Source organism: Myotis myotis, unplaced genomic scaffold, assembly GCF_014108235.1.
Source record: "Myotis myotis isolate mMyoMyo1 unplaced genomic scaffold, mMyoMyo1.p scaffold_m19_p_15, whole genome shotgun sequence".
Lineage (NCBI taxonomy): Eukaryota > Metazoa > Chordata > Mammalia > Chiroptera > Vespertilionidae > Myotis > Myotis myotis.
This window is the reverse complement of record NW_023416319.1, coordinates 18,067,948-18,083,284: the sequence shown is the minus strand read 5'-3', so window position 1 is coordinate 18,083,284 and position 15,337 is coordinate 18,067,948. Positions and strand designations below refer to the sequence as shown.

Here is a 15,337-nt window from a genome sequence, read left to right as displayed (position 1 = left end):
AAACTGGGAGTAAGGAGTCCCAGGGTACCTTGATCCAGGCAAAGAAGAGGTTGACGGCATTCATGTTGTTGTACTGTGTCTGCCAGAAGGCGAGGAACTCGAAGTCGGCGTATGTATTTGGCTGCTGCAGGAGCGTCCCCATCAGCCTGTTCACCTCAAGAGTTCGGAATATGTGAAAGCCCACGGCTACAATGGAGAGCTGTCACCACAGGGGTTGGGGGGTCAGAAAAGTCAAGGAGATCTCAAGGGAAGGTCAGCGATGAAGTCATAGGGGTAACACAGGTGGGAAACAAAACACGCTTCATTGCTGAGTTCTTGACTATCCCAGGTTCAAATGGAACTGGATAGGATTATTGGGGAGCGTCTTCAAGCCCAAGAGAAGGTTCTGGGGCCAATGGTAAATACCTAGGTTATAAAGGACCATAGAGAACTGGAGCCAAGTAAGTTTATTTCCCCCACCACTTCCCAGCCTTGGTCAGGAAATCAATGTGTCTTATTAATAGTAATTAGACAAAGATGAAGAGGCAGGATATTTTAATATGAGAGAAAAGGCAGGAGTTTCAAAGGGGATCATAAAGGCAAGAGACAGATGAGGAACAGAGTGTCAAGTACATAAAGAAAAGAGCAGAGTCTGGATTAAAAACTAGAGGGAGGAGGGAGGTGGGAGACAAGGCTTTCCCAGGGCTGAGTCAGGGAAACATCAGCCTCTTGCTCAGAGAGCTGTTACAGAGGGATTTGACCAGAAGTCATAAGGAGGACTTGGGACTCTCAAAGGAATAACTCGGAGCCCCTATCAGGGTTGATCCCCCATCTCCTCCCAATATGTCCCAAGTCCAAGATATCTCTTCCTCACCAAAATGACCACCAGGTCCAGAATGTTCCAGATGCTGCTGAGGTAGCGAAGTCGGTGGACGTGGAGCTCCAGGATCTCCTCCACCACGTAGTAGAAGATGAAGATGCAGAAGATGATCTCACAGCCAACGATAAAGAAGTCCCAGTTGCTGACATAGCGAATCAGCTTAACTGTGCGGATTTGCCAGGATGGGATGGCACCTCCTGTGGCTGGAAACTCCACCACCAGTCTGTGGGAGGAGACTGGTGGGGCCTGGGCTGGGACAGTTACTCCCATTCCCTTCTCTCCCTATCCCCAGCACAGGTTACATGCTTAGGGAAGGGCCTCGAGCAGAGAAGAGAACCAGGAATCATGGATGGAGGGATGCAGTAGGGAAAGGGGACCCACCTCAGAACACAGAAAAGATTGACGTTGGCATTGTAGACTGAGAAGTCGATGAAGACCACCCGAGTGCCCCTGTCTAGCCACAGGCTCTCCTGAAGGTCCCGGAGTGCCTCCGCACTGCCCTGCCGGGATCCCGGAAGGTCCAGGTAGTAGCCACCTCCACTGTAGCTTGTGAGCTGGCCCCAGTGAGAGGAGCCCCCCAGCTCATCCTGTGAGTGGTATGTCCACCTGCCGAGGAAGAAGCCATCTAAGCAGATGTCTGAGTCAGCCTGACACTGATCTCCCAAGGCAACAGCAATACTTTATGATTATCCGGGCTTCACAGTTCCATACGTATTATATATACATTCACATATATAAGGTCTCCCAAAAAATGTACACACACTTTGAATAAGTAATTCCAATGTGTCTTTCTTTTCTGATTTAACCCATTGAAATGAATAAGTATACATTTTTGGGACACCCTGAATGTATATTTCACATACATGATCTTGTTGGGTGTTTAGCATCGGTTTTAGAACTGACGATAAACATTATCCACATTTTGCAAATGAGGAAACCTGCCTCAGAGGTGTCTGAGATGATCTAGCTAGTTAGTGGCCAAACTGAAACTCAAGTGTAAATCTCCTAATTTTTCAGATGTCACCCAAGACTAGGGATCACATACCCAAGCCCCACTTTTGACCCCACCCTGAGTAGGCCCCTTACAGGAAGCACCAGGCCCATCTAATACAGAAAAGTCTCTTTCTGTTCTTGTGGTCATGTACCTAGCTGGGTAACCTCATGACTGTTCTGATTACAAACTTTCTACCCTGGACCCCTTTCTTTCCTGTCCTAGCCATACTTTCTCCCTTTCTCCCCTAATTTGTCATCGATACTTGATTCCTTGCTGCTCTCCCTATCAGTTCCAAGGGTTGGACTGCCAACCCTGAAGCATCGATACTGACTCATATGACAGTATCGATGCTTCGTCAATTCTCCATATTCTCAAGTGACTTCTGGGCAAGAAAAAAAGTGCTGTCTCTGGCAGGAATGCCTCCAGAGTAAGGCAAATGTGACTGTGACCTGTATGTGGAAACAAGTCCTGAGGCTAGGGTTCAGTCTGCTAATGTACCTTCTCTGTTCCTGAATGACTCAGACCAAAGTCTCCAAACAGCCAAAGTTGGGACTTGGAGAAATCCCCCTCCCCATTTCTCTGAGTACCCCAAGGCTCTACCTCTACTTTTCCCTATGACTCTGTGGAAGTGGTTTCCAAACCTTGGGATGGTGTCAGGCCCAGAGGGGCAAGCCCTATAATATTGGTGTGGGAACTCACGCTGTGCCATTGAGGGGCCCAAAGGGGAGCTGCTCTTCTTTGTCCGGAGAGTAGACGTCATAGCAGCTCACAATGTCCTCTCGGAAGTCCTCATGTACCACACAGGAGTCATTGCGGACCCTCAGCTGCCGCAGCCTTGGAACCCCCAGCAGCAAGTTCTCATAATAGATGAAGGAGTGGGAGCCACGGCCCAGGCTCTGGTTGTTGTACCATTTGGTCCAATACAAACTGTCCAGTAGTGGGCCCTGGGCAAACTAGACCACAAGCAGGGTTGAGTCTGACCCAGCCTCATCCTGACCTCTACCCTTAGAATGACCTTTGCCCTCAGTCCCTGTTCCCCCACCTTGTCTCCAGTCTGCTTCTGTTGGACTCCTCAGCTGACCCATGAACCTTAATCAGATCTTGACCTAATGTGGCCTTACTCTTTATTTAATATGTATTTAGAAGTTCAGTCTTACCTCTGACTTCCAATACTAGTCTAATTACTGGCTTGATGCCCTGATCATCGTCCTGATCTCTCACCTACCTCTACCTTAACTCTAATCTGACCCATTAATCCTTTCATGACTCTTTGATTCAGCCTGATACTAGTCTCTGGATATGGTCTCATCCATTGTTTGACATACCTGAACTCTGGCCTGTATGTGGCCTCATCCTTCAGGCCATTGAGAAGGAGAGGGAAGGGTAGAGGTCATGTCATACTTACATCCCAGAAGTCTGCCATGCTGCTGATGGCCTGGAAGGAGACTCTGGTGTCTGATGGGGTATGTAAGAAGAGCTCAGACATGACTTTAGTGTAGTAATAGGCACTGGAGCTTGTCATTCCATAGGTCACTAGAAACCGAACCAAAAGGCATCCTTCTCACTGTTCCCATCTCCATTCTCCAGAAACAACAACAACAACAACAAACACAGGAAAACCCATTGCCCTTGGGCCAGCAATGCTACCTAGATGGAAGTCTATCAGACCCACCCCCTAGCGTTGACTGGGGAGGCTGAGGGTGGCACTGGGGAAACCAGGGGCTGCATTAAGGAAGAGTGTGGCTACGAGGTCTCCTCCTTCCCTCCTAACTTACCTCAGAGAGACTGAACTCCACTCGGTAATGGTCTCTTGACATTGCCATTCTGAAAATTCACGTTTCTCTTCCTGAACCAGCTTAACTTCCTAGTTCTCACTCCCTGGAGCCAAGAAGATGTCATCTTCTGCGTCAGATAGTGCTTCATTTTATTTGCCTTATATTTATGCCCTTGGGAAAGTGCCTGCAAATTCTAGAGGACCCCAAGGCCTTGGCCAGACACCTTACAATGGAGATGTGGTCTCCTGGACCCTGGAGTCAGTTTGCAGCCATGGGGGTCAGAGGTAAGCATGGCACCTCTGGCCCCATTGCATCCTGATGGGCACAGCTGTCTCCTGAGAGAGGAACTCAGAGCATCTCCAGATTAAAAAAAATTAAAAAAAAGGGACCTGACCTTTGCCCTGAAGGACTGGATCTCCACCAACCACCCTAAGACAGACACACAGTCTAAAGTAGGGCTGTCAAGGGAAAGTATAAGTTTTCTGGTTAAAAGGCAGAATTTGAAGAGTATAGCCATTTATTTTACAGATTGACCCTTAATGGATTCTTTTTTCCTGTAGTTTGTAATTTGCTAATATTGTGATTTATTTTGTTGCTAAATATTTTAGCTAGGTCATGAAAGAGAAAGAAAGATTCAAGAATAGTTGTAGATTAAAAGAAAGTAAAGAAACATGACAACTGAATGCAATGTGTGCATTTAGTTAAGATTATATACTGGACCATATTTTTTTCTTTTGCTATGAAAGCTATTAGTGGAATAATTGGTGAAAGTATAATAAGGTCTATTCATTAGATGATAGTATTGATTCGTGGATAATTTTCTGACTTTGATAAAAGAATGTCCTTGTTTTCAGAAAATATACATTAAAGTATAGGAGTAATGGGACATCTTTGTCTGCAATTTACTCTCAAACAGTTGTATGTGTATGTAGCTAGATATATAGAGAGAATGATAAAGGGAAAGCAAGCATGGTAACATGTTCATATTTGAGAAATCTGGGTGCATGGAGCTCAGAATACTTTGTATTACTCTTACAGCTTTTCTTTAAGTCTGTAATTACATAAAAATGTTTAAATAGGATTTACTGGCCTCTAATGAGCAATTCCCTTTTAAGAATTTTCCTCTTCAAATCTTGGGTTACATTTTCTCCTACCACCCCATCTGGAAAGGGCATGACTTGGGGTGGACTGGAGCTTGTTCATAATCTTGGAGGGAAAAGGGGCCACTATGGCCTCAGATGAGACACAAGCAACATCATACTTTTCCAAGGGGGACATCAGCAAAGAAGGAAGCTTGTTACTTCACATTTCCCCATTTCATTCAATGAAGTCCAATAAATGACGTTACTTCTCTTTAACCCATATCTGTGATTACCTATCCTAAGTATCTGGAAGACTCGGGCTCAATTTTCTGGATCTGGAAAATGGGCTGGAAAACAAATGTCTGCCTCCTGAGCCCATTCCATTACACAGTTAGAGAGGACGGTCAGTGAGCTGAACTTTTCCTAATGACAATAGGCTGATTAAACTGTTGCGCCTTCAGAATGGCCACTAGGTGGTACTGGTTGCCATAGCTTTTTCTCTAATTCTCCAAATCTGTTACTGCTCAGAATTAACATTGCTCTGAACTGGTTGTCAACTCTTTTTTTTTTTTTTTTTTTTAATATATTTGTATTGATTTCAGAGAGGAAGGGAGAGGGAGAGCGAGATAGAAACATCACTGATGAGAAAGAACTGTTGATTAGCTGTTTCCTGCAACCCCTGCATGTGCCTGACTGGGAATCAAACCATGACCTTCTGGTTCATAGGACAACGCTCAACCACTGAGCCACTCTGGCTGGGCTAAATCCCTATTATTAAGGTTGAGCTGGCTCAGATCACTTCACCTTCATATGAAAAGAACTTTATAACTCTCTGTGTCTGGGTGGGCCATGGTAACTGAATATGCTAGGAAAGGTGTGAAATCCTCCTCCTATGTCCATTCCTAATCTTTGGTGACCACTTCTAGAGGGCTAGCCTTTCTGATCCTTCATAAGTGTTATTCTGATGCTTTCAAACAGATCTCAGTTTTCTAGAGGGTTAAATTTTACTTTTCAATATTTTTAGAATTTATGCCTTGATGTGAAATGACAACTGATATTTATTGAAAGCTCACTTATGCTAGGCACTATACAAAGCACCTTATTTGTTTTTCACCAAGCTCACATTATTCTCATTTGATATATAAGGAAATCAAGGCTTCCAGAGATTTAAGTATCTTGACCTATCTTGCCAAAGGGCATGGCTAATACCAAGTTAACAGGTTGTACTATCAGATAAACCAAGGCATCTTATTCCAGATTCCATGCTCTCTCCATTACCATTGTGCCTTCACTAATGTCATAGTTCTATGTGACCAATTATTTTCTGCCATCATTATGTAGCTGTGCCACATAAGAAATAGAAGCTCAACTACAATTTCCTGAACCTCCAATATACTTCTGTTCCTCCCCTTGTCAATTCTAAGAATGCTCAGTCAAGAAAGATAACTTCAAATAAGAGCTTTTCTGAAGGTTCTTCAAAAAATTAAATATAAAACCACTATATCATATGATCTAGAAATTCCACTTCTGGGTAGTTATCCAAAGAAAATGAAATCACTGTCTTGAAAAGATATCTGCACCCCTAGTTCACTGCAGCATTATTTACAATAGCCAAAGCATGGAAACAACTTGTATATTCATCAACAGATAAATGGATAAAGAAAATGTGCTGTATATAAATACAATGGAATATTATTCAGCCATCAGAAAAGGAAATCCTACCATTTTCAACAACATGGATGGACTTTGAGGGCATTATGTTAAGTAAAATAAGTCAGACTGAGAAAGACAAATACTGTATGATTTTACTTATATGTGGAATCTTAAAAAAAAAAAAAAAAACCCACCCCAAAACACCAAACTCATAGATGCAGAGAACAGATCGATGGTTGTCAGAGGCAGGAAGTGAGGGGGGTGGGTGAAATAGTGAAGGTGGTCAAAAGGTACAAACTTCCAGTTATAAGATAAAAAAGTCCGGGGGATGTAATGGACAGCATGGGGACTACAGTTAATAATCCTGTATTACATATTTGAAAGTTGCTAGGAGAGTAAATCTTAAAAGTTCTCATGACAAAAAAAGTTTAACTATGCATGTTGATGGATGTTAATTTATTGTGCTAATTATTTTGCAATACATACATATATAAAACCAGATTGCACACCTAAAGTTAATACAATATTAGATGTCAATTATATCTCAATAAGAAAAGAAAGTCATCTTCTTCCCGATCTCCAAGCTTAGGTCAACCTCTTTTGTTAATGCAAGATTCTACCAATCGATGGACAGAACCTTAAAATCCACTAAAAGAAAGTAGAATGAGCCTGGCCAGTGTAGCTCAGGGGTTGAGTATCGACTTATGAACCAGGAGGTCACAGTTCAATTCCTGTTTGGGGCACATGCCTGGATTACGTCTCGATCCCCAGTGTGGGGTGTGCAGGAAACAGCGATCAATGATCAATGATTCTCTCCCATCACTGATATTTCTCTCTATCCCTCTCTTTTCCTCTCTGAAATCAATAAAAATATATTTTTTTTAAAAAAAGAAAGTAGAGTGATAATAGGCAGGCATTTGCTTATAACCAGTGATGGATAAAGAGCATCCAATTGATGTTAACTGGCATGTAGTCACAAGTCACAAAGGCCAAGGGTCTCTGCCCTCCTCCCCAACTCCATGGTGATCAGACCCAGCCTTGTCCTGGCTCAGAGCCACTCCTATACAGGGCCAGTCCCAGGTGCACCTTTGAGATAACAATACTGTCTCCTAAAACAAACAGCTATTGTTTCCACACAAAGACCTTCAATGTTTCCTCCATCAACAAAAGGCTACAGCCTTCCTGCCAAGAAGACAAAGGACTGGAAGCTGTTTCATAAATGTCCTGATGGTGAGAGGGGAGGGGTGGAGGCAGAACGACCATTCTCCAGCACTTTCCCTGCCCAGGAATAGGACCAACTCCACCTGTCAGGGACCATTCTGAATTATTGGTCATTCCTCAACTACTTATAATGACAATAATAACAGCTTCCTAATCTGTGGAACAGAAATAATCATATCTATTTCTTACAGGTCTGTTGTCAGGATCGAATGAGATAAGAGTTGTGAAAGCTCTTTGTAAGGTTTAAAGGGTTGCATACTGATAAGGTTATTATGAGAAGACTGATGGTTCACCCACATTGCCTGCATTAAAAAAGATAGCTCCACTTTAGCCAGATGAGATACCAAATAGCCCTGGCGTCTAGTTCCGCCCAGTTCCTAGAACAAAGCATGAGGGAGAAGAAATGTGGTCGGTATGGCTGGCCATTATAATTTTCGAGGGCCCATCCCAGGCCAAATCGCTGTGCCCGTGATGTCTAACTTCCTTGGCTGTTTGCAGCCCCAGGAACCCAGATCCTGGAAAGGAGCCCCCTGGTGGTTGGTCCCACACCTACGGTCTAATGCTCCAAACTTCATCCCCCAACTGCTTCGTTTCCCCTTTTAATACTTACCTTCCTAATGCAATTAACACAAAAATAAATGCACACAGTAAAATTAAAACATGAGAAAAGTGCCCATCCTCACTAGTGATCAGGACAAATAAGGCAAATTTCACCATTTGATGCTTATTTAATAATTAAAACTATAAATGAAAATATACAATATCGGTGACCTTGTGACAAAATTGGTACTGGCAGCATAATAAATGTGTATGGTCCCTTACAGAGGCAAAATGACAACACACAGAGAAAGCACTGAGAAGATATTCCTATCTTTTGGCCTAGTAATATCTCTCCCTGGAAATTCCCAAGGAAATAATTCAACAAAAGTAAAAAAAAAGCAGCAAGGATAGGTATATTTACCTATAATAGGCAAATACTGAAATAACAAGTGAAATGCTTTAGTTAATTGTGGAATGAGTGTAATCATTAAAATGAAAATATAAAAACTACTTACAAACATGAGGAAATGTTTATGATATAAATGTAAGTGAAAGTGCAAAATATGATACAACTAGGTAAAATATGTAAATATATGGATAAGGACTGGTAATATGAAAGTATCTTTGGTGTTGTGGTGGTGAATTATAGGTGAATTGTATTTTAAGATTTTTTTAAATGTTTATGTCAGCTTTTAACATATTTTATTTAGAGAGGAAGGAAGAGGGAGAGAGAGATAGAAACATCAATGATGAGAGAGAATAATTGATCAGCTGCCTCCTACATGACTCACACTGGGAATTGAGCCCCAAACCCGGGCATGTGCCCTGATGGGAAATCAAACTGTGACCTCAAACCACTGAGTGACACTGGCCAGTCTATATCAGTTTGTAACTACAGCAATACAAAGAAAGGAAAGTAATCAGGTAGTAGAATTCTATCAAGATTCTGCTTCTGTTATGGTAGGGCAGGGAGCTGTTCTTGCTAAGATGTTGATGGGTGTTGAGACTCATGTGTGACACATCTTCAGAGAGACTGTAGTAGACTCTAGCAGATAACAGCCTCAGAATTTGAGTCAGGCCAACAGACACTGAATCGGATTCCTGCTTCTGCCACTTAATTGCTGTGTGGCTCTTGACAAACTATTTCGCATATCTAAACCTTTCCTGATATGTACAATGGGAGTGATAACAGAACCAATTTCATGGGCTCACCCGGAGTAATCAATGAGATAATGTAGATAGTATAGTGCTAGGCACATTGAAAAATTATTCAATAAAGGCTTGTTGTTTGTGCTGTTAATGATGATGGTGGTGGTGGTTGTGGTGGTGGTGAAAAAAATAGGGTCTTCTGGAGAAAAATGCCTTAACTTAAAGGTCTAATGTCAGAAGTGGATGCTGCTCAAATGACACGATCCCTCTATGAGGAGCAAACTACAAACCAGATATTTAAAAATAGACTTTACCTTTTTTTAAATATATTTTATTGATTTTTTTACAGAGAGGAAGGGAGAGGGATAGAGAGTTAAAAACATCGATGAGAGAAACATCGATCAGCTGCCTCCTGCACACCTCCTACTGGGGATGTGCCCGCAACCAAGGTACATGCCCTCGACCGGAATCGAACCTGGGACCTTTCCGTCCACAGGCTGATGCTCTATCCACTGAGCCAAACCAATTAGGGCAGACTTTACCTTTTAAAGCAGTTTTAGGTTCAATGCAAAATTGTGTGGGGGGTACAAAGATTTCCTATACACCCCTTCCTCCAATATAGCCTAGCCTCCTCCACTATCAAAATCCCACACCAGAGTGGCACATCTGTTACAATCAGCGACCCTACAATGGCACAGCGCTATCATCCAAAGCCCATAGTTAACATCAGGATTCACTCTTAATGTTGCACATTCTATGGGTTTGGACAAAAGTTCAACACGTATCCATCATTATCATATCATAGAAGTAGTTTCACTGCCCTAAAATCCCCATTTATTCATCTCTCCCTCTCCTGGACCCCTGGCAATGGCTGATCCTTTCACTATCTCCATAGTATTTCCTTTTCCAGAATGTTATATAGTTGGAGTCATACAGTACATAGCCTTTTCAGATTGGCTTCTTCCTTGAAAGGTATTTTTACAACCATCTAGAAGCTCAAGTGAGTGTTTTGAAATTTCATTAGGTAATACAAAGATGATTACTACCAGTGATTGTGTTAAAGTCTTTGTACATGTAATCTCCATAATGTAAGTGTTATTATCCTTGTTCTACCAAAAAAGGAACTACCTACGGTCACAAAACCGGTAAATGGCAGAGCTGGTATCTGAATCTAGTTTGTCTGACTTCAATGTTCACATCTTTTCATTATGCCACAGTGTTTACCGTAATACCGAAAACGGGCCCTGGAGCATCTGAGCCCATCACAGGAGCTGACAGAGCAAAGCACACTGGTGAAGGTGCATGTCCAACCACATGGCACTGCAGCTCTTAGAAGACAGCATCCTGATAGAGCAACGCAGCAGCCACCCTGCAGACCTGCATCCCTATCTTTTTTTTTAATGTTTACTATTTTTTTATTTTTTTTATTTTATTGATTTTTTACAGAGAGGAAAGGAGAGGGATAGAGAGTTAGAGACATCGATGAGAGAGAAACATCTATTGACTGCCTCCTGCACACCCCCTACTGGGGATGTGCCTGCAACCAACGTACATGCCCTTGGCCGGAATCGAACCTGGGACCCCTCAGTCCACAGACAGACTCTCTATCCACTGAGCCAAACCAGTTAGGGCTGCATCCCTATTCTTAGGCAGCAGAGCTTAGTCAGTGTACCTTGTCAGAACATTACTAGCCAATTTAGATGGGTCTAGTTACGTGCTTCTGAACCTTTTTGCATTATTCCCCAACCCGAGAGCCTCTTTAGACATTTTCTTTTTAATCATACCCCTCCCCAATTAACTTTTAATACCACATATATACTCTTATTTGCTTGTGTGTGGTGGCCCTTTCAGAGGGTCCAAAACTATTATAAAACTTAAGTTATTTTGCCTTTGAAGAAACTATTTGCACCCCCTTAGGATTTAGGGAGGCTGACAGGATGTTGAGATGTCAGTGAGGTGAGGTTAATGCCCAAGGCTGGATGGTGTCTGAAGATTTGCCTGAAAAAAATGAAGAGGCCTGGAGAGGGCGGGGGCTCGGAAACTAGTATTAGTACTCTTTTACTGAATGTTGTAGGAACCATCAGAATATGAAAGCCTCCAATTTCTTCTTCATAAGAAAGTTCTTGAGGGGGCTGGTACTTTGTGGACAGGGAATTCTCAAAGTCAAAGGCAGTTAATGACACATCTTCAGGTGGTTTAATGGTTTCGAGGTCTTTTGCTAAGAGCCCAACTCCATAGGATCTGGAGGTTTTCAGAGGTTTAAAGGTATCAGGTTAATTCTCTATCACCCTCCATTACATGTTGGATTCGGGACACTGCAGTATAGTTTTATGATGTCTGTTGTGAGTTAAAAATAATAGTAGATATTATTTATCATGTGCTAGGCACTGCACTAAGCATAGTAGTGGGCCATTTTATTTAACCTTTACAACAGTCTTGTCAGCCGGGTATGATCATTCTCCAAGACTAACAGAGGTTAGCAAACTTGCCCCAGATCACACAGCTGATAATTGAAAGTGCCAGACCTTGAACCCATTCGGGCTTCAGAGAGTCACATGGAAGTAGATGGCTGAAGAGAAGAAAGTTCTAAAGAGAAGAAGGTAAACCCCTGAGAGGCCCAAGAATCAGCCATCTCTGAATCCCTCAGTCCAAAATCTGGCACAGAGGATGGGGCTCCATGGATGGATGGAAATAGAGCTGCCCTGCAGTAGAATGGGTTCCCCATGAAACAGTGAGATCCCCATGGATACTCCCCACAATAGGGCTGGTTTGACACTAGATAGAGCACCATAGAGCAGCCATGGGCAAACTACGGCCCGCGGGCCGGATCCGGCCCGTTTGAAATGAATAAAACTAAAAAAAAAAAAAAAAAAAAAAGACCGTACCCTTTTAAGTAATGATGTTTACTTTGAATTTATATTAGTTCACACAAACACTCCATCCATGCTTTTGTTCCGGCCCTCCAGTCCAGTTTAAGAACCCATTGTGGCCCTCGAGTAAAAAAGTTTGCCCACCCCTGCCACAGAGGGATCACAGAGAGGGGATTTTTGCATCCTTAAACTTGATGCCCTCTAAATCTCACACGTCCTGTAATTGTTGGACTGAGCCTACGACTCAGACTTTGGAAAGTCACAGCTCACCTAGCATTCAGCAGTGCATTAAGGTCTTAAAAAGTGGAGAACATGGGTAGAAAGGATTTATGGGCTCCAGAACCCACACTTCCAGAGGAGTCAGCGTGGCTCACCGTAACTCTGGGGAGCTAGGAACCTCTCAATCTTGCTCCAAAGGCTAATCTGGAAAAACAGACGTTCAAATCATTTACTCAGAGAAAGGCTCTGCCTGTGGGTTTCAGCTGCTGTCATGGGAGCTGAAAAAGAAGAGGAACACTCCTTCCCAGCAGATGGTGAAAACAAAAATCAGTATGTCAACAAATGAGTTTCTGACAGTTGTTTGCTGAAAGCGATCAAATGAGCCCCACAAAATGCACACTGTAGGGTTGACCATTGTTCCCCACATGCACTGTCTCTTTTCAGTCCGTGCTGAGGGTCCATGGTAAACACTCAGAATTGCCCGCTCTGTCCCCATGGGGTGAGTCCCAAAGTACAGGTAGGTGCAGGTGCTCAGCTTCCTAGAGGGCTCACACAACTGTGGTGGCTCACAACGATAACACATTTATCTGTCAACACTGATATCAGACCTTCAGATTCCACTTTCAAAAGAGTCATGCAGCCTAAAAACAACAACAACAAAAACCAGAGCCTTCTGTGGGGCATAAGGTACCTATTGATGGAGATACGTTAGATGTACAAACCAAGGAGCAGCTTTAATCAACACACACACACACACACACACACACACACACACACGCACGCACACACACATACACACACGCACACATGCACACACGCACATGCACACACACACACACACTTCTATGAAATTAGCCAAACCTCACTTGTTGTGCAAGTTTTTAAAGAAGGAATTACCTGAGAACAAAGCACCCTTATCTATAGGCTTCACAGAATCTGTTGGGCCCAACTTTATTATTATCCACATTTCTTTGCTTCTATCCCTTTGTGATTCACCATTTTATCTTTTCACTTGCTTCCCTCAAAACCAAATCTCCTCAGTTGTGTCTATAGCTAGAGCTTCGAATCCCCTGTGGCCTGGTGGTCTCTTGTGTGGGAGAACCTAGACTGCATCGACCATCACCACACCATTTGCATCTCCAACCCTTTTTTTTCTTCAGGGATCTGAGCTTGGAGAGCTGCTGAATCTTTTTCTTCCTGCCTCTACAGAAACATGGAGCAGACATAGTATAATAACTATGTGAAACCCACCGAAGTACATTTCCCAAACAGAAAGGAGTGGCCTTCTGCTCTTTACACAAGGGTAGAAACTCCCACCTGCCAGTAGAGAACAGTGGCTGCTGAGTAGTTTCAGGAACTTGAATTTAAAAACTGGGTTCCGCCGAAGCCAGTTTGGCTCAGTGGATAGAGCATCGGCCTGCGGACTGAAAGGTCCCAGGTTCGATTCCGGTCAAGGGCATGTACCTGGGTTGCGGGCACATCCCCAGTGGGAGATGTGCAGGAGGCAGCTGATCGATGTTTCTCTCTCATCGATGTTTCTAACTCTCTATCTCTCTCCCTTCCTCTCTGTGAAGAATCAATAAAATATATTTAAAAAAATAAATAAATAAAAATAAAAAATAAAAACTGGGTTCCCCTTGTAACTCTGGACAAAGCAACTTCTGTTAATGGCTTTTAAACTATCTATCTGACTTCTCCCAAACTCAGCAACTTTTTAAGCATAATATCTTCAGCTGAAAAGGTCATAAATAGAATTTTGTTATTAATATCAAGATCCCAGGACACAGCCTGCTCACACAGATAGATGCTTCCCCCAAGATGTTCCCTGCAGAAGTACGTACACAGATGCTGTACACATAGATGCTTCTCACAGACAGATGTTCTTGTACAGAGACAGATGTTACTCACAGAGACAGATGTCCACCAGGAACACGATGTACACCAAAAGCTCCCGCAGGGTGGTCTTGACATAAAGTTCCCGGTTCTCAGCTGTATTCTCAGTCAGGGCTGTCCCCCAAAGTCCTACGAGGCATTGGAGAGATGCCCAGGATCCCCAACAGCAGGGTCCCTCCCAGTGATCCCCACCCATCAGTTCCTGTATGTTACTCCCATTTCCATCCCAGCCCCTTTCCTCACCCATCATCTTATCCCTTGGCCGAATCTAGCTACTCTAACCAGGACTATCCTCCAGCAAAGTCCCCAAATGAAGGCATGGAAAGACCCACTTGTTCCAGGTGGGGCCGTCTAGAGCAGTGGTTCTCAACCTTCTGGCCCTTTAAATACAGTTCCTCATGTCGTGGTGACCCCCAACCATAAAATTATTTTCGTTGCTACTTCATAACTGTAATTTTGCTACTGTTATGAATCGTCATGTAAATATCAGATATGCAGGATGGTCTTAGGCGACCCCTGTGAAAGGGTGGTTCAACCGCCAAAGGGGTCGCGACCCACAGGTTGAGAACCGCTGGTCTAGCGCATCATCACATCCATGTCTTTCCTTAAACTAGCTCCCATGTACCCTTCTGGGCCCCCAGGTGATGACCGTGCCAGGCTTCCCCTCCGGGGAACACGGGCTGGCTCCTGTGTTCTAGGGCCTGCAGTTCTAACACAGACAATTCACAAACCTCAACGAGGCATGAGAGTCCACCTCTTCTTCAGATCACTTCTCCCCACCAACAAGCTTTTGGTGACCCCTTCCCCTGACTCCAGTACCAGAGGAAAACCCTCCTCCACCAGCTACCTCTGATGCCCCGACGAATCTGGAGGCAGCAGGTGGACACCAGGGTCCTGTGTGCCTTCTCCTGGGGTCTGTCTTCAGGCTTCGTGGGCTGGGGCTGGGGGGGCACCGCACTGGAGATAGTGCAGATCCTCAGCGGCCCATGTGGGGAGGGAGGGCCACTGTAGGCGGGGTTGTCCCAGGCTTCGCTCCCCAGATTTTGCAGCTCCTGCCCCACGGGACTTTCGATCGCATTCAT

The 15,337-nt window shown here is 43.7% G+C and overlaps 1 protein-coding gene and 1 long non-coding RNA gene across 2 annotated transcripts in view; one reads left to right on the top strand and one right to left on the bottom strand.

The window, feature by feature from the left end:
- LOC118669860 overlaps positions 1-10,692 on the top strand; it is a 17,947-nt gene extending 7,255 nt beyond the window's left edge. The window contains exon 3 of the long non-coding RNA XR_004972161.1: positions 10,491-10,692. This is a non-coding gene — a long non-coding RNA (uncharacterized LOC118669860). The remainder of the gene's footprint in view (positions 1-10,490) is intronic.
- The window catches only part of PKD2L1 (polycystin 2 like 1, transient receptor potential cation channel), a 20,835-nt gene extending 5,498 nt beyond the window's left edge, over positions 1-15,337 (bottom strand). Inside the window, 7 exon segments of the mRNA XM_036336327.1 lie at positions 29-199; positions 854-1,082; positions 1,241-1,465; positions 2,553-2,806; positions 3,259-3,386; positions 14,271-14,384; positions 15,103-15,337. Coding sequence (XP_036192220.1) covers positions 29-199; positions 854-1,082; positions 1,241-1,465; positions 2,553-2,806; positions 3,259-3,386; positions 14,271-14,384; positions 15,103-15,337 — 1,356 coding nt within the window.